Source organism: Ochlerotatus camptorhynchus, unplaced genomic scaffold (genome assembly GCF_037179485.1).
Source record: "Ochlerotatus camptorhynchus isolate MF236.1 unplaced genomic scaffold, CSIRO-AGI_Acam_v1.1 ptg000155l, whole genome shotgun sequence".
Taxonomy (NCBI): domain Eukaryota; kingdom Metazoa; phylum Arthropoda; class Insecta; order Diptera; family Culicidae; genus Ochlerotatus; species Ochlerotatus camptorhynchus.
Genome location: NW_027040645.1, coordinates 506,997 through 533,963, shown reverse-complemented (window position 1 = coordinate 533,963; position 26,967 = coordinate 506,997). Strand labels below are relative to the sequence as shown.

Sequence of the window (26,967 nt, the reverse complement as noted above, 5' to 3'; positions counted from 1 at the left end):
AGGAAACCTCCTACCCCTTGGTGGGACCAGCAATGCACTGAGGTTTATCGTAAAAAGTCCGACGCGTTTAAGCTTTTCCGGAAACGTGGAACACCCGAGTATTTCGAAGCGTACTCGACTCTTGAACACGAACTCAAGAGCCTCATCAAAGCCAAGAAACGCGGATACTGGCGGCAATTCGTGGACGGTTTATCGCGCGAAACGTCGATGAATACGCTTTGGAACACGGCGCGAAGGATGCGTAACCGGTCTTCAAACAACGAGAGCGAGGAGTACTCGGATCGGTGGATTCTCAAGTTCGCGCGAAAAGTATGTCCTGATTCCGTGCCGGCACAGATGATTCCTCGCGAAACGACGAATTCGGTAGACGAGATCAGCCAGCCTTTTTCAATGCTGGAACTCTCACTCGCGCTCCTTTCGTGTCGCAATTCGGCTCCGGGGGCTGATAGGATCAAGTTCGACTTGTTGAAGAACCTCCCAGACGTCACTAAGAGGCGCATGTTGAACTTGTTTTGTCAGTTCCTGGAGTTCAATATTGTTCCAGATGATTGGAGGCGAGTGAGAGTTATAGCCATTAAAAAGCCTGGAAAACCCGCGTCAGATCATAACTCGTATCGTCCCATCGCGATGTTATCGTGCATTCAAAAATTGTTGGAGAAAATGATCTTATTTCGCCTCGACAAATGGGTTGAGACGAACCACCTACTCTCAGATACTCAATTTGGTTTCCGTAGGGGTAAGGGAACGAACGACTGTCTCGCGTTGCTTTCCACAGAAATCCAGTTGGCTTTTGCTAAAAAAGAGCAAATGGCTTATGTGTTCTTGGATATTAAGGGGTAGTATCGGTATCGGTTGAAGTCTTTTCAGACAAACTCCACGCTTGTGGCCTTTCCCCATTAATTAATAACTTTTTGTACAATTTGCTGTCAGAGAAACATATGAGCTTTTCTCATGGAAACTCTACAGCTTCTCGATTTAGTTACATGGGTCTCCCCCAGGGCTCATGTTTAAGCCCCCTTTTGTACAATTTCTATGTCAGAGAAATTGACAATTGTCTACGTGACAACTGCACGATGAGACAACTTGCAGATGACGGCGTAGTGTCTATGACAGGGCCCAAAGGGGTCAACCTGCAAGGACCCTTACAAGATACCTTAGACAATTTGTCTACTTGGGCTATCCAGCTAAGTATCGAATTCTCCACGGAGAAAACTGAGTTGGTCGTTTTTTCTAGGAAGCATAGCCCAGCACAACCGAAGCTTCAACTTTTGGGTAAGCCGATCACTCATTCCATGTCTTTCAAATATCTTGGGGTCTGGTTCGATTCCAAATGCACCTGGAGATCCCACATTAAGTATCTGAGACGAAAATGCCAACAAAGGATCAATTTTCTCCGAACAATTACCGGAACGTGGTGGGGAGCTCATCCGCAAGATCTTCTAACGTTGTACCGGACAACGATGTTATCGGTTTTAGAGTACGGTAGTTTTTGCTTCCAGTCGGCGGCTAAAACTCACATCATCAAACTGGAACGTATCCAGTATCGTTGTCTTCGTATCGCGTTAGGATGCATGCACTCGACTCATACGATGAGTCTCGAAGTGTTGGCGGGCATGTTGCCACTATCGGATCGGTTTTCGGAATTGTCCCTCAGGCTCCTCACCCGTTGTGAAGTTATGAACCCACTGGTAATCGAAAACTTTGAGAAGCTTCTTGAGCTAAACCCTCAAACTCGTTTTATGTCTTTGTACTACGTGTACATAACTCAGGATGTCAGCCCTTCACAGCATAATCCCCATCGTGTATGCTTCTCCGACTTCGGCAATTCAGTTAGTTTTGATTTATCTATGACGCGGGAGATTCGTGGAATCTCAGAACATCATCGTTCCATGATTGTTCCGTCAATTTACGCTGCAAAATTTGGCCAAGTTGATTCCGCAAGATCGTTCTTCACAGATGGATCACTAATAGAGTCGTCCGCTGGTTTTGGTATTTTTAACGAATTTCATAGCGCCTCTCGAATGCTTCAAGCTCCTTGTTCCGTATATGTTGCTGAACTGGCGACAATACACTATACGCTAGAAACGATCGCCTCACTTGCACCAGATCACTATTTTATTTTTACGGATAGTCTCAGTTCTGTCGAGGCTATTCGATCCATGAGGCCGGTAAAGCACTCCTCGTATTTTCTCATGAAAATACGAGAGCTTCTGAGTGCTTTATCTTTAAGATCTTTTGTCATCACCTTTGCATGGGTCCCATCTCATTGCTCGATTCCGGGCAATGAGAAGGCGGACTCACATGCTAAGGTGGGCGCTATACAAGGCGATATTTACGATCGACAAATCGCCTACAATGAATTTTTCTTCATTTATCGTCAACAGTCGCTCGCCAGCTGGCAAAATAAATGGAGTGAAGGAAGTTTGGGACGATGGCTATTCTCGATCATCCCTAAGGTGTCGAAGAGTCCTTGGTTCAAGGGGTTGAATGTGGGTCGAGACTTCATTCGTCTGATGTCTCGCCTCATGTCCAATCACTATTCGTTAGACGCTCACTTGTTTCGTGTTGGGCTGGGAGACAGCATTCTCTGTGAATGTGGACAAGGTTACCAAGACGCTGATCACATTCTTTGGTCTTGTGCTGAGCATCGTGGAGTCAGATCTGAGCTGTGCGATTCCCTTCGGGCTCGAGGTAGACAACCTAATGTTCCAGTTCGGGATATTTTGGCTAGACGTGATCTGGAGTTTATGAAACTCATATATGTTTACTTTAAGAATACTAACCTTAGATTGTAAGTTTCATTAACCTTGTGTTTAGTTTGTGTATTGTGCGTGTAGTTTTTTTTTTAATGTTTGTTTTCAAGATGAATAGAAATTAGTTCATGTTTTAGGATTAATTAAATATTTGTATAATAAATCATATTTCAAACCTCCTTCTCCCTTTCCCCATCCAAAAAATTGTAAATCTCCACTAACCTCGAGACGACCGCGAGTAATCGGTTCAATTCCTTTAACTCTAGATTTAAGACATTAATCATGTATAATGCAAATGATAACTCGGCCCTGTAAAGTTTATTCGATTGAGCCTGTACAAATAAATTAATATAAAAAAAAAACACACATATAACACATATAACATATATAAAAACTGTATACGATATCAAAGTTACCCTCATTATCAAAGATACCCCGTTTTACGACACCACAATAGCCTATAGAGCAATTCTCTATAGATTGAGGAATTTTTCAATTTTTTTTAAATTTGTCGGCTCCGATTTTGATGAAAATTTGCACAGTTCTTCTTTTTTAGTAAAGATGCCAATTTGTGTCATCAGTTCTTTAAATTGAATCACGACTACTTTTCTAACAGGGCTTGTGTAAAAATAGTACTAATGAGTTTAAAAATATATATTGCTGAAACGGTTTGTTGGATTGATTTGGTGTCTTGAGCAAAGTTGTAGATATTATTTTGAAAATAATGTTAAAAATATACACTGTAAAAAAATTGTTTTTTCAATTAAAAAAATTATATTTGTTATTAAAAAAGTTAATTTATCAAAAAGTACATTTTTGAAAATGTTCGTTTTAAGCCTGATTGAAGCTCATGATGTTTGCTACAAACTGGCAAAGTTTGGTGATGGTAAACTCAATGATTTTTTTGAAAATTTCATGATTTTTACATTTTCATCAAAAACACATGTTTTTCAACCGTCTATATTTTTTCAAGAATTGCATTTTAATTTTGCACAACTTTCCCGAAGCCACCATAGCAATCAAGCAAGCCGTTTTTGCAATATAGGTATGTTTATTTCCTTAGTGTTTTTCTACACAGGCCCTATCGAAAAGTTAGGATTCATTACATCTGATACCATGAAAAGGTATCGTTACTAACAAAACTAAAAAATTCATTTGATGAATATTGAGCTAGAACTAAATAAAAGTGATTTGATGTTCAAACTAACGACCCTTACTGAAGGAGCAATTCCATTCAAATTGACGATTTTTTTAATTTTCTTTTTTATTAATTGTCTTCAATTTTGCATAGTTGTATCAGTGATCTTAACGGTAATAAGTCAAATACTCAACACTGTAGTAGTGAACACCAAAAACATCTGTCTGTACCTAATGTAGAAATTGTACCTATCGATCTGATACTTAAATGAGTTTGAATGGTGAAAACAAGCAGTTGATCACAAAGATTGCTTTTTACCGCATACATCTTAAAAAGTTATCATAGGAAATAAGTGTAACACCATTTGGTTAAAAGGTAAGCATAACCTTCAGTTGTATTTCAATGAAATCATTTTTAAAGATTATTATTTTTATTTTTTATTTTTATACCGGAAGCAACATGAGTGAACGAGCATGTTTTATCAGGTGCAGTCGGCCGTTCGAGGAAGTCAAGTGCTCGAAAGAGCTGAGGAATATTTCGAATATTACCATCCAGAAATTAAGATCGATTGGATATTCTGAAGCATCAGGACTGAATACTGGTTTTCGCATTTGCACGTCCTGCCCTCTTCGTGTTGATAAACAAGCTCTTTTCATCTCAAACGAGGAACAGCATGTTGCCGGAAGCTCAAAGATGCCAACTACAGTGATAGTACCTGTCGTACCGAGCTATGAAAGCATTACAACTGTACCACCAATGACATCAGTTACTTCAGTTCAATCGTACCAAGAATTCACTCAAACCAGTCAACATCGAGATATTCAACCGAGGCATTGCAGGAATCCAGGTATCACCGATAGACGTGGGAAAACTCAACTACATCCACTACCCCGAAAAGAAGCACCGTGAAAGAATCTTTTCATCTTCAAGCCTGAGGCTGACAAAGTGAATGAACTCAAAGAAGTTTTAGAAAACATGAAGGAAAAGTTTTCTAATGCATCCACTGCCTTATTCATGGTCAACACAAAAAGTTATGGATCAATTTAATGCTAGTAGATATATTGCAACAGAGGCTAAGTTGATAAAGGAAGGTCATTCAGCAAAAACCACAAAATATGGCACAGCCTTAAGTGATGAAACAAAATTGGCAGTCATTAATTTTTTTGAAGATGATAATATAAGCTGGGCAATGCCTTGTCAAAAAGATTATGTGTCTGTGCAGAAAGAAGGAAAACGACAAGCCATTCAAAAAAGATAACTAATGATGACTTTGAGAGAAGCTTATAAACGATTCAATGAAATTCACTGCAATGTAAAAATAGGATTCTCTTCATTTGCAAAACTCCGCTCTAAGCAATGTAAACTTTTAACTAGCTCTGGAACCCACAATGTTTGCGTGTGCACAACGCATGAAAACATCAATCTAATATCACACAGTTTGAAAAAAAACTTAACCATTTAAATGATGTAAAAACGTTTACTGACAGCCTACTTTTTGGAAAACAAGACAATATATTGCTATCTACGGTGTTGTGAAGATTGTCCAGACTCTTCCGCATTAGAAAACATTTTATTAAAACAACTAGAGGAAAAATGCATTGATCAGCTTTCATTTGAACAGTGGGTTACCACGGATAGATGTGATTTAGAAACTATTTTAAAGCCTGCAGACGAGTTTGTTTCATTTTTCTGCTTAAAATTGACAAGTTTGATACCACATGATTTCATAAAAACACAGCAATCTAATTTTTTGAAAACTACACGAAATAATTAGCAAGAAGGTGAATTTTTAGTTACTTGCGATTTTTCCGAAAACTACAGCTTTGTGTTACAGGATGAAGTTCAGTCTCATCACTGGAATGTCCAACAAGCTACCATTCATCCATTTGAAATATATTTTAGAGAAAAGATGCAAGTTAAACATTTAAGTTTTATTATAATTTCTGAAGAGTTAAGGCATGACTCAGTGGCTGTTAACTTATTTATTTCTAAAATGATAAGTTTTTTACGCATTAACCAAAGTAAAAATATCAACAAGATTTATTTTATGTCCGATGGAGCCGCGTCACAGTACAAGAACCAGAAAAATTTTGGTAGCCTTTGTAAATTTAAATCAAAGTATGGAATTGAAGCCGAATGGCATTTCTTTGCAACATCACATGGGAAAGGTCCTTGTGACGTTATTGGAGGTACAATAAAACGCATGGCTACTAGAGCAAGTTTGGCCAAAGAACATGTACATGCAATAAAAAATGCAAGAGAGCTTTATAATTGGGCAAATAATCGAAAAGAAGAAGAATTAACAAAATTATCATTTAGTTTTGCCACAACAGAGGAATACGAAAGTATGGCTTCACACCTCAACGAGCAATATAATAATGCAAACATAATTCAAGGAACTCAAAAGTTTCATTCTTTCATTCATGTTTCAGAAAATAAAATTAAAGCCAAACGTTACACAAACTGTAATGATAATGATGCCAAAATTTTCGATGTATGTAAGAAGTGATGTAAATAAAAATAGAAAGTAAGTGTATTACAATGAAAATAAATTATGTATCATCTGTCCATAAGGTTTCCGAATAAAAAAAAAGTAAAAAAGAGCAGAAAAATGTATTTTGTGGATTTAAGTTGAAATTTGAAAATAAAAAAGTAGTCGGGATTCGCTATTACAAATTGTAATAGTGAACCCCGACTACGTTTCCAATAGGGCTTATAAAATAAACAATTTAATACATTGCAAAAACGGCTTGCTTGAACGGTCTTCGGGAAAGTTGTGCAAAATTAAAATGCGATTCTTGAAAAAATATACACGGTTAAAAAACACGGAAAATGTAAAAATCGTGAAATTCGCATTAACTTTAATAATAAATATAATTTTTTACAATGTATATTTTTTACACAATTGCCAAAATAATATCAATTGAACAAAGCGTTTCGGCAATATATATTTTTAAACTCATTAGTACTATTTTTACACAGGCCCTTTTCAAAAAGTAGTCGTGATTCAATATGAAAAACTGAGAGCACAAAATGGCGCCTTTACTAAAAAGAAACCACTGTGCAAAGTTTCAGCGTAATTGGAAATGCCCTAGTAGGTAGCTTGTCACATATCGGTTGTAGAAACTTAAATAAAAGAAATAAATAAATAAAAAAAAAAAAATAAATAAATAAATAAATAAATAAACAAATAAATAAATAAATAAATAAATAAATAAATAAATAAATAAATAAATAAATAAATAAATAAATAAATAAATAAATAAATAAATAAATAAATAAATAAATAAATAAATAAATAAATAAATAAATAAATAAATAAATAAATAAATAAATAAATAAATAAATAAATAAATAAATAAATAAATAAATAAATAAATAAATAAATAAATAAATAAATAAATAAATAAATAAATAAATAAATAAATAAATAAATAAATAAATAAATAAATAAATAAATAAATAAATAAATAAATAAATAAATAAATAAATAAATAAATAAATAAATAAATAAATAAATAAATAAATAAATAAATAAATAAATAAATAAATAAATAAATAAATAAATAAATAAATAAATAAATAAATAAATAAATAAATAAATAAATAAATATATAAATAAATAAATAAATAAATGAATAAACAAATAAATAAATAAATAAATAAATAAATAAATCAATAAATAAATAAATAAATATATAAATAAATAAATAAATAAATACATAAATAAATAAATAAACAAATAAATAAATAAATAAATGAATCAATAAATAAATAAATAAATAAATAAAAAAATAAATAAATAAATAAATAAATAAATAAATAAATAAATTAATTAATTAATTAATTAATTAATAAATAAAAAACGGCCTCAAGGAACAACAGAAAATCCGGATCGACCGTAAACGTAGTCAAATCATTAAAGTTGTCCTTGAACCTTACGTTTTTTTTTCAATAATGCTTAAAACTAGAGATCGATGGAATAAATATATAAGTATTTATTGGCCATAACTTGGTTCTCCAGAAAATCCGGATCATTTGTATCATGTTGACGAGATAACCGCAGTTTTTTTTTTTTTTTGCTTTATATTCGGAATAAGCAGTGCTGTTAATTTTCATTTAATTCGATTGAAGATGAACCAATACAACCATTAAATCAACTCTGTGAAAACGAATTCTCACATGACCACAATTTGAAGACCTCCTTACTCATTCGAAACTCATCGTCACTGTCAATTGAGACACTCACTATCATTTGATATACGACAGTGGAGTATGGAAGAAACCCAGCAAAATGGTCCCGAACAGACAAGTCGACCCGATGTCGGATCAATGTAAGGCAAATTTAAGGTTGATGTCGACCCAATGTCGTGTTGTGGTTGCGTCAATTTTGGGTTTATGTCGGGTCAATGTCGGGTGAACATCAGGTTGATGTTTTGAAGATGTCAGGTTGGTGTCGTATTGGCTTAGCTTTTTCGCAGTAATGTCGACCAGAGCTCCGTTTATTTGTAGGTTACACTCAATTGAATGATATCAAGCGTTTTTCAAATGAGAATGATCCACGCCTTTGTCAAATGATTAAGCAACTTATATCACCCATTCGAACGAGGTCCCCATTTTTAGCGTACAGCGGCTTTTCTCATTTTCATCAAAAATGTTTAATTGATTTTGAGAATTTACAGCACTGATAAGGAGATCATAGCTTTTTTACCATGGACATATGGTTATTTCACAAGTCACGTGGTCCATTCCGGATTAAAGGTACAATTGCATGTAAATATTCCTGAAACCTCATGATCAGGGGTTGAAACAGTTGACGTTTTTTACTACACTCGCTTCGTTGTCGTGCGCGACAGTCTGTTTGTATTCGAACACTCATGCTCTACCGTCGTCCCTCTCACACAACACGAGTGGTAGAATAACATTCGAGCTAAAAGAAAATTATCAAAATAGCTATCATATGACATGTGTGATTTCGTTGTAATTCCTCAATTTGGTGTAAATCGAACCATTTTTGATCAGAAATATTATTACTAGGACATCATTACTTGCTATTTTCAGAATTCACACAAGCACACCATCAGCAGCTCTTATTATGAGAAAAAAACAAAATACATACATTCGTGACGGTTTTCGGCGACAGTGTCGTATGACAGAGCCTGTCATACGACATTTTAGTTTGGTACTGTACTATGATAGCTTGTTTTGCAAGTGTCGGAGGCAAAGGCAGTCAATTATCACAGAAAATGTGTCAACTACCGTGACCGCTTACAAGACTGCTCATGATGAATCAATTTTGTCCTGATTTGACTTGGTTTGCACTGGGCATATTTACCATCGTACTATTTTATACTCGTCAACACAGTTCAAAGATGATTATGATTTTCCGGTACAGTCTTGCGCCAACTTGGTTCAGTGTATGAAAATAGAGAGCAAAATTAATTAAACATATTTTTTTAATACCGAATTGACAAACTTTGTTTATAATATGAAATTTCATATTTAATATAGGTGCTGATTTTAATGCTTTACTGACTATATAATAGATGATATTTTTCTTGCATCTCTTGTATTCCCAATAAACTGATCAAATCCATTTTTATTTATTTATTTATTACAAAGGTCACTCAATAATTGTGAAGATTCAACAGATTGGTAATCGGAATATTAATATAAGATCATCGTTACTGCAACCAGGATTTTTAATCATAATTGAGATAACTAAGATCACGTAAAAATGCCTTATTCATTGTTGAATACTGGAAGTGACGAACCAACATTTCCTAACCTAACTGGAGTTAATGTTAATTCCTCCTCTTTACCAATTGATATGCAATTCAATGATGGGCACAGACTGCAGATAGCTGTTTACAGGTACTAGGAACTCGTTTAAATGTGATATCCCAATAACATAACATATTTGTTTTTTTTTAGTGTACTGATGATCATTTCGGCTATAGGAAATATAACGGTACTGGCACTACTTATAAAACGGCGGCTCAAATCACATTCTCGGATAGATATGATGTTAACTCATTTAGCTATTGCCGATTTGTTGGTAAGCACCGCTGCTCAAAAGCTAAACATAAATTTAAAGGAGCTACTAAACGACAACTGTTAAAGCACATGTCATTTCAACCATTAACTCATGAAATCAGTAAAGATATCCTCGACATCACCCATCAATCAAATGAAAATCCTTTCAATGTCACTTTGTTTATTCCTTTTTCCAGAGTCCTTTTCTGTTATTCAAATGTAACGTGGTATTCACTTTCCATTCTCTCAAATCGCCAATAGGTGACATTCCTAATGATGCCATTGGAGATTGCGTGGGCGTTTACTGTATATTGGACGGCGGGAGATATAATGTGTCGTTTGATGGCTTTCTTCCGCACATTTGGATTGCATTTATCAAGCTTCGTGCTCGTCTGCATATCTGTAGATAGGTAAATAGATTAATCGAAGCTATTATGTGATATAAGATATTTTCTTTCTTGGTACAGGTATTACGCAGTGTTACAACCGCTTAAACTTTCAAAACGCAGGGGGAAAATAATGATATCTATTGCTTGGTCAATGTCCGTGCTATGCAGTGCTCCACAGGTAATCAAAACTAAATCAATAACGTGAACAGTGTTGATACGCAAAGGCCATTAACTGCGGCATTGATTAAATAACTGACCCAGTCAAAAAACTTGATGTGTTTATTTAAAAACAAGCTGTATAAAATTTACCGTTAACTCTCAATACCATATTTATTTCTACACCCAACCGTGGGATGTAAGATTCGCTTACAATTATGTGGGATTCTTCATCAGAGGATGATAGTGGAGACCGCATGAACCGAGGATGCGATATACCGCCCGAAAAAGAATTATAATAAAACAACGAAGTTACAATGATTTTTACTGTTGAATTTCGAGTACATTAAAATTTATTGTTAAATTATTGTAAGGGAGAAAAAATAAATTTCGATTTTAAACGATACAATGCTCAAACAGTGAAAATAAGTTTGATGAGATCAAATTTGTTCGCTTTTTTATTGCTAAGATGCTTAACAACTCTCCCTTTTACTGTTAATTTATCAAATACCATGATTTTCCTTGTTGTGAACCATGAATTTTGTTGTGAGCAGCGTTCTGAATAATAAATGAATAGTTCTCAGCGAAATCGCAAATTACAATTAATTCATCTTCTTTTAGAGAATCTTTTTTGTTCCTTAGACTGTTCGTTACAAATAAAGTCATGAGTGATTAACATACCAATTTTATCTACGAAGTACGTGGCAAACTCATCTGCAGGTTTCATAATGTTCTCCAAGTTACAAAGATCCGTTGTTAGCCACTGTTGAAAAATTACATCTTCTTTACCACTTTCTTTTAATAGTGCAAGCGCGGTTTTTTGAATGTATATCTATTGTGCTGAACCAATGCACGGCATGACTCACAAATGCGCATGTGTTCATTCAGTTGGTGAGTATATCCCATAGATTGCATTTTTTGAATTAATGCTGGTGTTAAGTAACGTAGTTTGTTTCGGTTGCACTTGGGATTTGAAATACCAGCACTGCATTAAAAAACACTTAAAGCATCCATGAGAATAACTGTCACTGTTTCTACACTACATTGAATAGGGTCGTATATACATCATCACTTAAATAGCAAATAATGTATACCTACAGACAGGCTTGTGGTCGTACCTACATCGTACCTTTTTTGTACCTACATCTTAAACGGGAAATAATATATATTTTCTAGGTACATTTTGTGACATTAAAACTGGTTTTTTCACTCGTTAAAAATATCTTGTTTGCAATTTATGTGATTTGATATATCGACACCCATATTTACCATAACATGTTCCGTACATATCTCGGAAACTAGTTGACCCTTCCTTAATATTCAAAAGCTTTATAAAAAATCATTTTACATTTCATTTGGAGTTTAACTCAATCTTATTTATTTTTAAATTTGTCGTTCCCACCCCGAAAAAAATCATAGATTTTATTCAGTGCGAACACGAAAAAAATTTGTTGAATAACTTTTTCCTTTAAAAGTACCCATCTTGGGATGTATGAACGAGTTGTAATTAATGGTATGTCTATCTTTAAGAAAAGTTTCAGATTTAAAAAAAATGGTGTAATTGAGAAATCCCATTTTTATGTTTCAATTATTTTTTCAGTGTAGGAAAAGACTTTAATTTGATTTTATATTTTCTTACAAAAGCTCATTTATTTCTCTATAAATCATCCTTTGGCAACATTTTTGTAGGACTTGACATTATTGAGTTATATTTTTTTGAAGAAAATGATGACAAAAAAGTTCTGCCCTTTCCAGATGTTGGTCTAGATTTTGTAAAGAAAATAAGTATGCAAAGTTGCTTAAGTAGACGAAATCTATACGCTTACAAAGTTTCATTGACATCATCATTGTCGAGTTAGCGTGAAATTTGTTAATATTGTGATACAGATATCTGTCTATTTTTAGATAATATCCAGATTTTCCAAATGAAAAATACTTTATATAATTTTTGATGTATTCATTTCGATAAATAATAATTTCTTCCTTTTGAGCAGCTTGAATTCACTATTTTAGCATCAAATCCAAATCACCAAATTAAATATGATTGTATTATCTTCAATAATTTTGACGGTAGGGTAGAGCGCTACTTCGTCGTAATCGCCCATTTCCGTACTATCGATCAGAAAAGATCAATAATATCAATGATTTCACCACAGACAAACAGACGTAACTCTTCATTGTGTATCTTCGTTCACGCATATAACGGTTGATTTGAATATTATCTGTTCCGCGAACTACTCGCCGCAGCGCTGGCATCGGATCACTTTGACGTTTCTATACATACTATAAAATTTTTATGCAATATTGTTTGCGAGTTAGCGAGCAAGCTTGTTTTCCGCGAGAAGCCTGAAAGATGTCGCTACTGAGGTCCTATGTTTTGAGATACTATGTTTTCAAGAAAAACTTTTTCAAAGAGTTACGTCTGTTTGTCTGTGATTTCACCGTGCACAAATCAATAATAGGTTTGTTCCGATGCGTTAGTTCATTAGCTACAACATTAATCCTGTTAGAGCGCATTGTATGAATATTTACGCTCATTGTTCTCAAAACAAAAGAACCGCTCCTAGCGAATCCAATTTTTCTAGGTTTATCCATAGGACGAAGAAAATCTAATGGCGTTTCAATGCGTTAGGACGGAATTGAAACTCGTAGAATGAATTTAGAATCAAGAAGCAGTGTTAGATTTTAGACAATATCTCAACAATTTGTGACTCTTTATCAAATTCAACGGTACGTATGGAAAGGTGAATAAATTTGCAAGTCATTTTTGATAAAAAATATTACATTTTTTTGTTTAAACTCGTTCAGAAAAGAGAGGTAAAGCGCGGGTTGTGCTTAGTAGGACAGAAATTAGATCTAAAACCTTACTGCTGATGTTCAGATCTCTCGTTGGAAGCAATAATAGTTTTTTTTTGGGTATCAAGCTGGAGCTACGTGACATCTTAGTTTTCAAGACTTGACCCATTTGAATAAATGTTGCTTCTATCTTTGGCAATACAGCAGAAGGACTAGCCTATGTTGGCAGCTTAAACACTGGATTCCGTATGTATTGTTTCAAGATAGTTATGAAAAAAATGCTGTGACGTGTGCGCGTAGATACATAGGCGTAGTAAACCGATAGAATAAGTAAATCCGTTTCGAACGAAATATCTAAATTATGTAAGTTACGAAAACCGCGCGAATTCCGAAAGCCGAACGAACCGAAGTGAGAAAAAAGGCTTATTATCATTGAAAGAGTGCCACCAAAATAAATGTAATAGCCTATGTTGGCAAGTTAATTAATTTTCGTTTCCTCCCTAGATATTCTACTTATTTTACTATTGAGCTTTGTTTCAATTTAGTTATTTTATAAATCATTTCAAAAGTTCGTGACCGTACCGAACGAATTCTAAACTAAATAAGCTCAAACAAACTTTTAGTAAGCTCTACCGTATTGCGAATCACTACTGCGTAAGCTCCGTAGACGTAGGTGTGTTGATTCTGACAGCCGCGAAAAGTTAAACATGCATCAATGCCACATAAGGAAAGATCGATTTTACAGTCACGTAGGGTTTAGTTCATAGATTAACATTGACTGCTGGTTGGAAATGCTAACATGAAGCTTTAGTGTGATGAATTTATTAGAATGATCTTTAGAAGAGGGTAGGTGGATAGTTCCGTTAGAGTACGGCAGTATGAAAATTGAATAGAAGTTGAAAATGAGCTAAGGGCCATTAATGCGACAGTTTTTAAAGTTAGACGCACATCTTTTGCCTAACCCGTACGATGTACGCGGAGACTTGAAGTATGTCTCCAAGTCTACAGATAAAAAATGTGCGTCCTTCTTTTGCTCATAAACTGACTGCGGCTGTGGAATAGTTCTAGCGACGTTTCACTATCTAAAGCCCCACGTTGCGAGAGCATTTCCAGTCGATGGTGTGTTATAATGCAATTCTTCTTTACCCAACTATTGTGTTGCTCCTCTCGTCATGACCAACTTGGTCATCTCAGAGAGAAGGCAGTAGGGTGGTTGTTGCGTGCTGTACCATTATCAGCATTGTTGACGGTTACTCCCGCCTTGAGTTGTTACATTCAAAGTGTTTTTATGTCACTTCATACGCGAAGTTAGCGATTTTCAGAGTTGGTTTTTTTTGCCTATAGACTTGGAGACATACTTCAAGTCTCCGCGTACATCGTACGGGTTAGACAAAAGATGTGCGTCTAACTTTAAAAACTGTCGTATTAATGGCCCTTTGCTCATTTTCAACTTCTATTCAATTTTCATAATGCCGTACTCTAACGGAACTATCCACCTACCCTCTTCTAAAGATTATTCTCTGGCTAATAAATTTATCACACTAAAGCTTCATGTTAGCATCGTCATCTGAGATATATTAAAATGAGCTGTTGTCCCTCTTACTGTTGCTGTTTTCAGTGCCAGCTGACTGGCTTGAATACGAAACACAACACATTGATGAATTTTAAATTGGTGTTTGCCGCATGGTATTCCAACACACTTGTGGCACAGTGGTTAGCAATCGTAGATCGAATACCGAATACACGGGTTCGAATCCAGGAAATTACTCTTCATTTTTTTATGTTGATGTTCATGTAGCTTGAAAGTTCTGTTGGAACTTTATTTGAACTTTATGGAACTTGAAGGTTTGGTTGGAACTTTATTTGAACTTTATGGAACTTGAAAGTGATTTTAATCGTTGACCGAACCGCAACCTAGGTAACACAGCGCGGACGATCCTCCCAAGAAGAAGAAGAAGAAGAAGAAGAAGAAGAAGAAGAACTACATTGACCCTAATGTGATTCAAGGCGGGGCGTATCCGACTTGGATTTCAAGTTGGAAAATTCCTCTTCGATCCTTGGAATTCATACAGCAATTTATTTAGAAGTCGAACAAAATCCAACTGGCCTTATTGGAATACATCATAGGAAACCAATTAGTTTCTAATAGTAATTCTTGTTCAAAGGCAACATTTAAAGGGATAAATCCAGTGAAAAATTGCCGCTTCAATGTATTTTAGCTACCTTTGCTACAATAGCTGGTACAAATCAAAATAAAAAGCCATCATAATGTTATACTGGTCGTAAATTTGCAACTAATATAGTCATGACTCTAAAATCCAGTAATGGATTTTATATCATTAAATGTTTGAAACTGGAATGCTCGATCTATTGCAGATAACGTTCATAACGTCCCAAGTAACACAAATTAATAGAATTATGTTGAGTAAACTGCTATACAACTGAAACCATTCAAACAAAGGTTATATGAACCGTTATAGGCCATGTGTGTTGCTTGGGGTGCATATTGCTGATATAGCTGAAACTTTCCTTAAACCCAGGCAATGAGGTAAAAAGAGACCTCAATTTTTTTTTTCTCCTTTGGTTTGTTTTTTCCGTCGATCTTGTTTTCCGTGCTGAGCACCAATGCTACCGACGTGCCAGGAAGGCAGCTCCCACACCTGGACTCTACCTATCGACCCATCAACTCATGAACCGGGGACCAACGGCTTTACTTCCCATTCGAAGGAAGGCGTGATCAGAGATGTTATGCCTCAGAACATCCCGGCGACGCCGACTGGGATTGAACCCAGGACCTCAATTATTTTGTTAACCGTAATTATTGCCTTCATAGTATTGCTGGTGGTGGCACAATGAACTGGATTACCGAGGTGAAGTAATCGGTTAAGTTGTGTGAGTAAAACCCATTTTCGATACAAGCAATTAGTGACGTCACTACTTGTGTTTACGTTGATTTTTTGTATTCAAAGTGTTTTTTATGTTACTTCATACGCGAAGTTAACGATTTTCAGAGTTGGTTGGAAATGCTAACATGAATATCACGTTGGTCATGACGAGAGGAGCAACACAATAGTTGGGTAAAGAAGAACTGCATTATAACACACCATCGACTGGAAATGCTCTCGCAAACGTGGGGCTTTAGGTAGTGATGAAAACGTCGCTAGAACTATTCCACAGCCGCAGTCAGTTTATGAGCAACAAGAGGGACGCACATTTTTGCCTGTGGACTTGGAGACATACTTCAAGTCCCCGCGTACATCGTACGGGCTAGGCAAAAATGTGCGTCTATCTTGTAAACTGTCGCTTTAATGGCCCTTCGCTCATTTTCAACTTCTATTCAATTTTCATACTGCCGTACTCTAACGGAACTATCCACCTACCCTCTTCTAAAAGATCATTCTCTAGCTAATAAATCATCACACTAAAGCTTCATGTTAGCATTTCCAACCAACTCTGAAAATCGTTAACTTCGCGTATGAAGTAACATAAAAAACACTTTGAATGTAACAACTCAAGGCGGGAGTAGCCGTCAACAATGCTGATGATGGTACAGCACGCAACAACCACCCTACTGCTTTCTCTCTGAGATGATCACGTTGGTCATGACGAGAGGAGCAACACAATAGTTGGGTAAAGAAGAACTGCATTATAACACACCATCGACTGGAAATGCTCTCGCAAACGTGGGGCTTTAGGTAGTGATGAAAACGTCGCTAGAACTATTCCACAGCCGCAGTCAGTTTATGAGCAACAAGAGGGACGCACATTTTTGCCTGTGGACTTGGAGACATACTTCAAGTCCCCGCGTACATCGTACGGGCTAGGCAAAAATGTGCGTCTATCTTGTAAACTGTCGCTTTAATGGCCCTTCGCTCATTTTCAACTTCTATTCAATTTTCATACTGCCGTACTCTAACGGAACTATCCACCTACCCTCTTCTAAAAGATCATTCTCTAGCTAATAAATCATCACACTAAAGCTTCATGTTAGCATTTCCAACCAACTCTGAAAATCGTTAACTTCGCGTATGAAGTAACATAAAAAACACTTTGAATGTAACAACTCAAGGCGGGAGTAGCCGTCAACAATGCTGATGATGGTACAGCACGCAACAACCACCCTACTGCTTTCTCTCTGAGATGATCACGTTGGTCATGACGAGAGGAGCAACACAATAGTTGGGTAAAGAAGAACTGCATTATAACACACCATCGACTGGAAATGCTCTCGCAAACGTGGGGCTTTAGGTAGTGATGAAAACGTCGCTAGAACTATTCCACAGCCGCAGTCAGTTTATGAGCAACAAGAGGGACGCACATTTTTGCCTGTGGACTTGGAGACATACTTCAAGTCCCCGCGTACATCGTACGGGCTAGGCAAAAATGTGCGTCTATCTTGCAAACTGTCGCTTTAATGGCCCTTCGCTCATTTTCAACTTCTATTCAATTTTCATACTGCCGTACTCTAACGGAACTATCCACCTACCCTCTTCTAAAAGATCATTCTCTAGCTAATAAATCATCACACTAAAGCTTCATGTTAGCATTTCCAACCAACTCTGAAAATCGTTAACTTCGCGTATGAAGTAACATAAAAAACACTTTGAATGTAACAACTCAAGGCGGGAGTAGCCGTCAACAATGCTGATGATGGTACAGCACGCAACAACCACCCTACTGCTTTCTCTCTGAGATGATCACGTTGGTCATGACGAGAGGAGCAACACAATAGTTGGGTAAAGAAGAACTGCATTATAACACACCATCGACTGGAAATGCTCTCGCAAACGTGGGGCTTTAGGTAGTGATGAAAACGTCGCTAGAACTATTCCACAGCCGCAGTCAGTTTATGAGCAACAAGAGGGACGCACATTTTTGCCTGTGGACTTGGAGACATACTTCAAGTCCCCGCGTACATCGTACGGGCTAGGCAAAAATGTGCGTCTATCTTGTAAACTGTCGCTTTAATGGCCCTTCGCTCATTTTCAACTTCTATTCAATTTTCATACTGCCGTACTCTAACGGAACTATCCACCTACCCTCTTCTAAAAGATCATTCTCTAGCTAATAAATCATCACACTAAAGCTTCATGTTAGCATTTCCAACCAACTCTGAAAATCGTTAACTTCGCGTATGAAGTAACATAAAAAACACTTTGAATGTAACAACTCAAGGCGGGAGTAGCCGTCAACAATGCTGATGATGGTACAGCACGCAACAACCACCCTACTGCTTTCTCTCTGAGATGATCACGTTGGTCATGACGAGAGGAGCAACACAATAGTTGGGTAAAGAAGAACTGCATTATAACACACCATCGACTGGAAATGCTCTCGCAAACGTGGGGCTTTAGGTAGTGATGAAAACGTCGCTAGAACTATTCCACAGCCGCAGTCAGTTTATGAGCAACAAGAGGGACGCACATTTTTGCCTGTGGACTTGGAGACATACTTCAAGTCCCCGCGTACATCGTACGGGCTAGGCAAAAATGTGCGTCTATCTTGTAAACTGTCGCTTTAATGGCCCTTCGCTCATTTTCAACTTCTATTCAATTTTCATACTGCCGTACTCTAACGGAACTATCCACCTACCCTCTTCTAAAAGATCATTCTCTAGCTAATAAATCATCACACTAAAGCTTCATGTTAGCATTTCCAACCAACTCTGAAAATCGTTAACTTCGCGTATGAAGTAACATAAAAAACACTTTGAATGTAACAACTCAAGGCGGGAGTAGCCGTCAACAATGCTGATGATGGTACAGCACGCAACAACCACCCTACTGCTTTCTCTCTGAGATGATCACGTTGGTCATGACGAGAGGAGCAACACAATAGTTGGGTAAAGAAGAACTGCATTATAACACACCATCGACTGGAAATGCTCTCGCAAACGTGGGGCTTTAGGTAGTGATGAAAACGTCGCTAGAACTATTCCACAGCCGCAGTCAGTTTATGAGCAACAAGAGGGACGCACATTTTTGCCTGTGGACTTGGAGACATACTTCAAGTCCCCGCGTACATCGTACGGGCTAGGCAAAAATGTGCGTCTATCTTGCAAACTGTCGCTTTAATGGCCCTTCGCTCATTTTCAACTTCTATTCAATTTTCATACTGCCGTACTCTAACGGAACTATCCACCTACCCTCTTCTAAAAGATCATTCTCTAGCTAATAAATCATCACACTAAAGCTTCATGTTAGCATTTCCAACCAACTCTGAAAATCGTTAACTTCGCGTATGAAGTAACATAAAAAACACTTTGAATGTAACAACTCAAGGCGGGAGTAGCCGTCAACAATGCTGATGATGGTACAGCACGCAACAACCACCCTACTGCTTTCTCTCTGAGATGATCACGTTGGTCATGACGAGAGGAGCAACACAATAGTTGGGTAAAGAAGAACTGCATTATAACACACCATCGACTGGAAATGCTCTCGCAAACGTGGGGCTTTAGGTAGTGATGAAAACGTCGCTAGAACTATTCCACAGCCGCAGTCAGTTTATGAGCAACAAGAGGGACGCACATTTTTGCCTGTGGACTTGGAGACATACTTCAAGTCCCCGCGTACATCGTACGGGCTAGGCAAAAATGTGCGTCTATCTTGCAAACTGTCGCTTTAATGGCCCTTCGCTCATTTTCAACTTCTATTCAATTTTCATACTGCCGTACTCTAACGGAACTATCCACCTACCCTCTTCTAAAAGATCATTCTCTAGCTAATAAATCATCACACTAAAGCTTCATGTTAGCATTTCCAACCAACTCTGAAAATCGTTAACTTCGCGTATGAAGTAACATAAAAAACACTTTGAATGTAACAACTCAAGGCGGGAGTAGCCGTCAACAATGCTGATGATGGTACAGCACGCAACAACCACCCTACTGCTTTCTCTCTGAGATGATCACGTTGGTCATGACGAGAGGAGCAACACAATAGTTGGGTAAAGAAGAACTGCATTATAACACACCATCGACTGGAAATGCTCTCGCAAACGTGGGGCTTTAGGTAGTGATGAAAACGTCGCTAGAACTATTCCACAGCCGCAGTCAGTTTATGAGCAACAAGAGGGACGCACATTTTTGCCTGTGGACTTGGAGACATACTTCAAGTCCCCGCGTACATCGTACGGGCTAGGCAAAAATGTGCGTCTATCTTGTAAACTGTCGCTTTAATGGCCCTTCGCTCATTTTCAACTTCTATTCAATTTTCATACTGCCGTACTCTAACGGAACTATCCACCTACCCTCTTCTAAAAGATCATTCTCTAGCTAATAAATCATCACACTAAAGCTTCATGTTAGCATTTCCAACCAACTCTTGATTTTTTGGTTTACTAATACAACCATATTTCACGATCTGCTTCACCTCTCTCTGTACCTCATTGGTGGTGGTATTGCTATCATTGTTCATATGCGTACACCAAATTCTGTCATCATTTAAATTAAAAGTTTTTGAAACTAAATTTTGACAACTTACGTAGCTGCTTATTTAGAAGAGTGATAGAGAAAGAGAGAGAATAGTATTCCACTACAGATGCCGATTATTCAACAGGACTCAACGAGAATCGAGATGACAAAGATTCAGCAGCAAGGACACAATACATAACCGGTGAAATCTAACTGATTACAACTAGATATAAAAATTAAAAAATGCATCCTGCTAAATATGTGCCATCTACAAAGCAGGAATTGCTTTGATGATGGAAGTGTACGCGCAGTACCAATATACATTTTATATCGGTACTACGGGTATGCGGGGCTTGTTGTAAGTGAAAGTAACCTCGGAATGGACGTGAGTGACCAGGCATTCTGAAATGGATTACTGAATCTCAACAGAGCTATCACCTTTCATCTTCCGGGCTAAAATTGTTTGCAATGGGATCAGTATAAGATAATAATAGATTATATTGCAAACATTTTTCTTCCATAAAAACACTGCTGGACAGTGGAAGTTGGATTGTGTATACATACATACATACATACATACAAACATACATACATACATACATACATACATACATATACATACTTACGTTTATAGCTGCCTATTTACCATTCCAATGCGTAGGTCAGCAACAGAATTTTCTCAGGAATGACCTTGATAAACTTACAAATCAATTTCAATGATAATATACTATTTAATAATTATTCTGCAGTTAACCATACTGACTTTGGTTGTGGTAACATTTGCAATATCTCCAGAAATAATTTACAACCCCAAAAGTTAGCGGCGTCGGTGGTGTAGTGGTGAGCGTGATTACCTCTCACCCCAGCAGGCCTGGGTTTAATCCCAGTCGGCGCCGCCAGGATGTTCTGAGGCATAACATCTTTGATCACTCTTCGGATGGGAAGTAAAGCCGTTGGTCCCCGGTCTATGAGTTGATGGGTCGATAGGTAGGGTCCAGGTGTGGGGGCTGCTTCCCTGGTGTCGGTAGCATTGGTGCTCAGCACCGAGCTCAGCACGGAAAACAAATCAACACTGAGGCAAAAGAACGTAAGAATTCCATTAGAACCACTTATGAATTTTAGCCACAAGAAATCGGTATGAATTTCATAGATTTTCCTTATGAAAAATAATGTCGACAAAAAAATAATAAAATGGAGTAGACTGGAACCGAACCATGGACGTTGAGATTACGGGTCTTATGTCTGGACTACTCGTCTGTCAACGCTTGAGTAAATGGAATGGCTGAACGCGTATAAGAGCTACCTTATGTTAGACGAAAATCTCTCATAAGTCGCGCTTATGACATTCATATGTGTCGTTCATAAGTCGAGCCTTATGAAATTCTTAGGTCAATTTGCCTCAGTGAAGGAAAAAAAACCCCAAAAGTTCTACATTCAATTACCAATTACCATAAAATATCGAACATTTACATAAAAATTAATTCCAATCATAATATTCCTTTGCAAACCACAGTTGATGTTAATTATGCTCTTGAATCTCTGACTACTTTTATAGTCAAATCAAGAGCTGCCTCAGTACCACAGTGCAAAATTAAATTCGATTCAATTATAATAGATGGCGATCTTCAGCTCTTGATCCTTCTAAAAAATGTTCGTAGGAGGCAGTATCAAAGAGCATGAAAGTTATTAAGAAGAATATACAAAAATAAATTAAAATCGATTCACTGCCCTTAGGATTAAACATTTTGAAACGTAGACGGTTGTTTTGGATTCTTGACCCCCCCCCCCCTCCCCTTGCGTAGACACTCGTCGATACATTTTTTTTAAATTATGCATGGGCCGTGGATGATTGCCACCCCCCCCCCCTAAACCGCTACGTAGTTTATGGACAGCCCCTAATGTGGCAAAATTAGACCCCATGTTCCAAATCCTATCTATCTGAATATTTCTGGAAAATATTTTTCAAGATTCCTGGGGAACTGATTTGGACAAAGTAAGAACTATAATTAAAAAGATTGAAAAACTCTTTCTATAGCCTCATTAAAAATCTCCCAGAGAGTACATATCTCCAAATATTATAAATTTACAATATGATTCACTTCCAGAATTCCCATATGTTTCTGAAAAGACGCACAAGTAATACCCTCTCCCGGTGAGAAAGGTGACTAAAAATATTCGTGGCCTTATTATTTAAGCGTTTAATCAATTCATAAGTTTAGTCAAAAAAAAGGGGTGGCAAACAGTATAAGCTTTCTCAGGCATGTTACACGCCTACCCTGACGTCATGAAATTGTACTACGTTCAGACTATACTTGATATTAATAACGTAATAACGTAATATAATATGTACTTTTAGTTTAGAAGTGAACCAAACAAATAAAAGAAAATGCAGATTATATCTGCCACCCCGTTTTACATGCCACATTGGCAACTGACTAAAAGAAAACTTTAAACACGCTATGAATCGTTAACCCAAATTTTTTTGTAATATATTAACAAACACGGTAAGAAAAAAGCACTCAACATTGAGTTAAAAAACTCAAACACTTAAAAAAATAAAACAGAATTCGATTTTCAGCTAAAAGTACTCAACCGTCATATTTTCACCGTTGGGAACTTTTAACTTATTTTTGGATGAAAATCATACGGGCCTGCGCTGCCTATGATGCTGTTATTTGTGTGTGCTCCATCGCCTTCGTTCGTGCTCCATTATTGCTTTCGATTGATCGTTAGGTAGATTTCACTCAAAGGTTCATTGATCCGAATTACTCAAAATTTAGTTTTCATCATTAATTTAATTTTACCTAGCCCATGGAAGCCACATGATGAGTGAAAGTGAACTAAATCTTTATACTAACTTTAAAGTACCCATTATTGGGTAATATATTTATAAATACCAATTTTAAAGAAAAGTGGCTAAACTCATTAATTACTATTTTGACCCATTAATTAGTATTTTTTACCCATTAATGGGTAACAGTTACTGATTAATGGGTAACATATACTCATAAATGGGTAAAAAAACTACTAATACTAGTTAAGCCAGTATTCTTCATAATGAACAATTTTTTACTTATTGATGGAAACTTTCAAATAAGCGTGTTGGGTACCTCGTTCTCCAGCGAAATGTGCAAAGGCATACAAACCATAGACCTTTTTGACGTTTAATCGTCTTTCTCTATCTAGCACACATGTATGAATTAACGGTTTGTTTTCCCACTAATCTGTTTCCCTCTTGCTCGCACTCGTTCGATTTAAATGGTGCAGTAGTATGCGCCGATTAAACGTCAAAAAGCTCTATATGTAAGCGATGCATTTAAACGTAGGTTGTTCCCGAATTGCAACATGCTCACTCAAACTAACTATATCTGTGTACTAGTCACCTTTCGCGTCACTAGAGCCGCTAGTATCAGGAAAAATCGTGTCTTGGGGATAATAGAAGAGTGAACCATATTGTTAATTTATAATGTTTGATACCTCGGTAAAATTATTTATCAGATTCATATGGCATACCTTCCTGATACATAGAAAAATGCAAAAGTTGTTCCAATTTTGTCAGAGCTGGATTTTCTCAGGATAAATATTGTCTAACATTTTCACTTCACAAATCATGCACCGGTGAACTGTTAGTGTGTTCTGGAGAACTTCTAAAGCGAAGTTCTAAGAACTTGAAGTGAAATATCAGTGCACTTCAACTACTGCTGTTTCCATCATTATTAATTTTAACTATTGGATTTGTGTTTCACTAGTGGACTTGAGTGTGCACAGCAAAAAAATAATTTTGATATCACATCAAAGTGGATGCACTACAATCATGTCGAAAATTTCATGTAATTTTTATGACCACATAAATAAACAAATGCAGTAAAAGCTGCGTAATGTCAGTTCATGTATTATATTAATGATAATTTTGTCCTTTTTAGCAAGTAATATTACACCATATTTTCGACATGATTGTAGTGCATCCACTTTGACGTGATATCAAAATTTTTTTTTGCTGTGTGTGTGTTTGTAAGCATTTACTACAGGGGTGTGCATAGTAGATTTTATTAGTAGGCTCACAGAACATCGGATGTTGTTCCGGGGCTCCCGGGCATGTTAGGATAAATTTTGAAGCAAGTTAAAGGGATTTTCGATAAAATATCCAGTAGATCAAAAAAATTATAAACTACATAACGTTTCCATAAAATATAGAAAGTTCAAATAATCTTAAATCGTTCCCAGAAAACTGGACATTTGTTCTTTTCGATTTGTTCCCGAGATCCTTATCCTTATAATTAATTACTTATAATTTGTATTATCTTTGTGTTTTGTTTGTTCGGATTTGATTTTGATTATTAAATTGATTATTTCAAACACTTAATTACTTCACATTTTGACACATCGCTAGTTATACAAGTCTATTGGAATTATCTCTGGGTCATTTGAAATTGTCACCTTCTTAAGTCTTGCAATGAGTTAAAAAATCTCAGAACTATAATTGAATTCTACTTATTCCTATCTGATTTATTGTCATACGTTGCTTAAAAGTTATCCTTTTCAAGGTACGAATACCTATAACAAAACAAAGTTGAAAATGCTTGGCACGACACAACTTTTCTTTTTTTTCATAACTTGACAAAAAAAGAAAGTCCACGTTGACATCAGGAGATGTGAGTAGAAGTTGAGCCTATATGTCCACGGAAAGGGAGGGTGAGTCTGAAGTCTTGTTTTTTTCTGGCCCTCATCGATATTTGACCATTTATTCAATTTGAAAGCTGAACGTTATACAATCAAGTCATACTTATTCAATTCAAATCCATCACGGGTTTCTTTTAGTATTTCACGCAAATAATTTGGTAATCCGTCGTAGCTGGCACGCGCGGTATTTTGAGGAACACCGTCGCATATTCAAAGCAACGTTTTTTGCATAATAAGCCCTTTCGTGCTTCCTCTATATTGTAACAAATTGCCCCAAACGAATAAGTCAAGTGTGTAAGATCCGTTGGAGATGCTACACAGCAAAAAAATAATTTTGATATCACATCAAAGTGGATACACTACAATCATGTCGAAAATATGGTGTAATATTACTTGCTAAAAAGGACAAAATTATCATTAATACAACTATCGAGCCGCCGAGTTTCCGGGCGTCACACTGCTCACGGTTATATCAATCTTCTCGATAAATGCTGTAGTCTATTTCATGGTTGATTTTATGAATAGAATAGAATTATGTTGCGTTGAACAATCTCTATGCCTTTAATGTCAAATATGGCGAATAAATAAAGACTTACCCGTATGTGATGGCGCTTTTCTTATGAATCTATAAAGTTTATCTTTTTTACTACAGTCTTTCATCTTCCACGTTGAGATTCATCCAAACTACACATGGTACGAGCAATGTGTGACATACAATACGTTCCCGAACGACACCTACCAAACCGTCTACAATTTTCTAGTTATGATGTTTATGTATGCACTGCCCTTATTGACTATAATATGTTCGTATGCATCTATTTATATGGAAATATTCCGGCATAGCCGAATGCCGAATTCTGGTATGATTACTACTTGCTTTTAAAAATATTGAGAGACATATTAGCTATCATTAACGTATTGTTTAATCTCATTACAGAAGGTTTTCGACGATCGAGTATCGATGTTCTCGGTCGCGCTAAACGAAGAACATTAAAGATGACCATTACCATTGTAATGGCTTTCGTAATTTGTTGGACACCATATTATGTTATGTCTATCTGGCAAGTAAAATAACTATCTTAAGAGAAAATAAAATAACATTTTTTTTAGGTATTGGCTAGACAAACAATCCGCGGAAATCGTAGATCAACGAGTGCAAAAAGGATTGTTTCTTTTTGCATGCACGAACAGCTGTATGAACCCTATAGTTTATGGTGTTTACAATGTGAAGCTACGAAAAAATAGGAAACCAGTGAGTATGAATAATTATGTAAAGAAGGGGGGGCGACCCCGGCGTAGTGGTTAACATCCTTACCTCTCACGCCAAAGTCACGAGTTCAAATCTCACCCCCGGACAAGTCACGAATGACCCAAGAGTGTTAAAGTGACTATAATAAAAAAAATGTAAAGAAGGAAAAATTAACATGCATGTGCTTCAAGGGCGTAGCCAGGTTTCGAGCTATGGAAAATTTGGCCGAATACCATTTTTCCGAACGCCATTTCACCGAAAGCCTTTGTGTTGCTGTGTTTAGGGGGGCAGTTTCCCCTCCCCCTGCCACCCTCTGGCTACGCCTACGATGTGCTTATTGATACTAAAGCCCAAAT

At 36.6% G+C, this 26,967-nt stretch overlaps 1 protein-coding gene across 5 annotated transcripts in view; it reads left to right on the top strand.

Moving 5' to 3' along the window:
* The window catches only part of AkhR (Adipokinetic hormone receptor), a 79,696-nt gene that overhangs the window by 41,673 nt on the left and 11,056 nt on the right, over window positions 1–26,967 (top strand). For all 5 annotated transcript variants that reach the window (XM_065222068.1, XM_065222067.1, XM_065222066.1 and 2 more), the window contains 7 exons: window positions 9,514–9,765; window positions 9,826–9,949; window positions 10,189–10,337; window positions 10,395–10,494; window positions 26,015–26,222; window positions 26,300–26,423; window positions 26,473–26,614. In XM_065222068.1, the coding sequence (XP_065078140.1) occupies window positions 9,629–9,765; window positions 9,826–9,949; window positions 10,189–10,337; window positions 10,395–10,494; window positions 26,015–26,222; window positions 26,300–26,423; window positions 26,473–26,614 (984 nt within the window). In that variant the 5' untranslated portion in view covers window positions 9,514–9,628. The remainder of the gene's footprint in view (window positions 1–9,513; window positions 9,766–9,825; window positions 9,950–10,188; window positions 10,338–10,394; window positions 10,495–26,014; window positions 26,223–26,299; window positions 26,424–26,472; window positions 26,615–26,967) is intronic.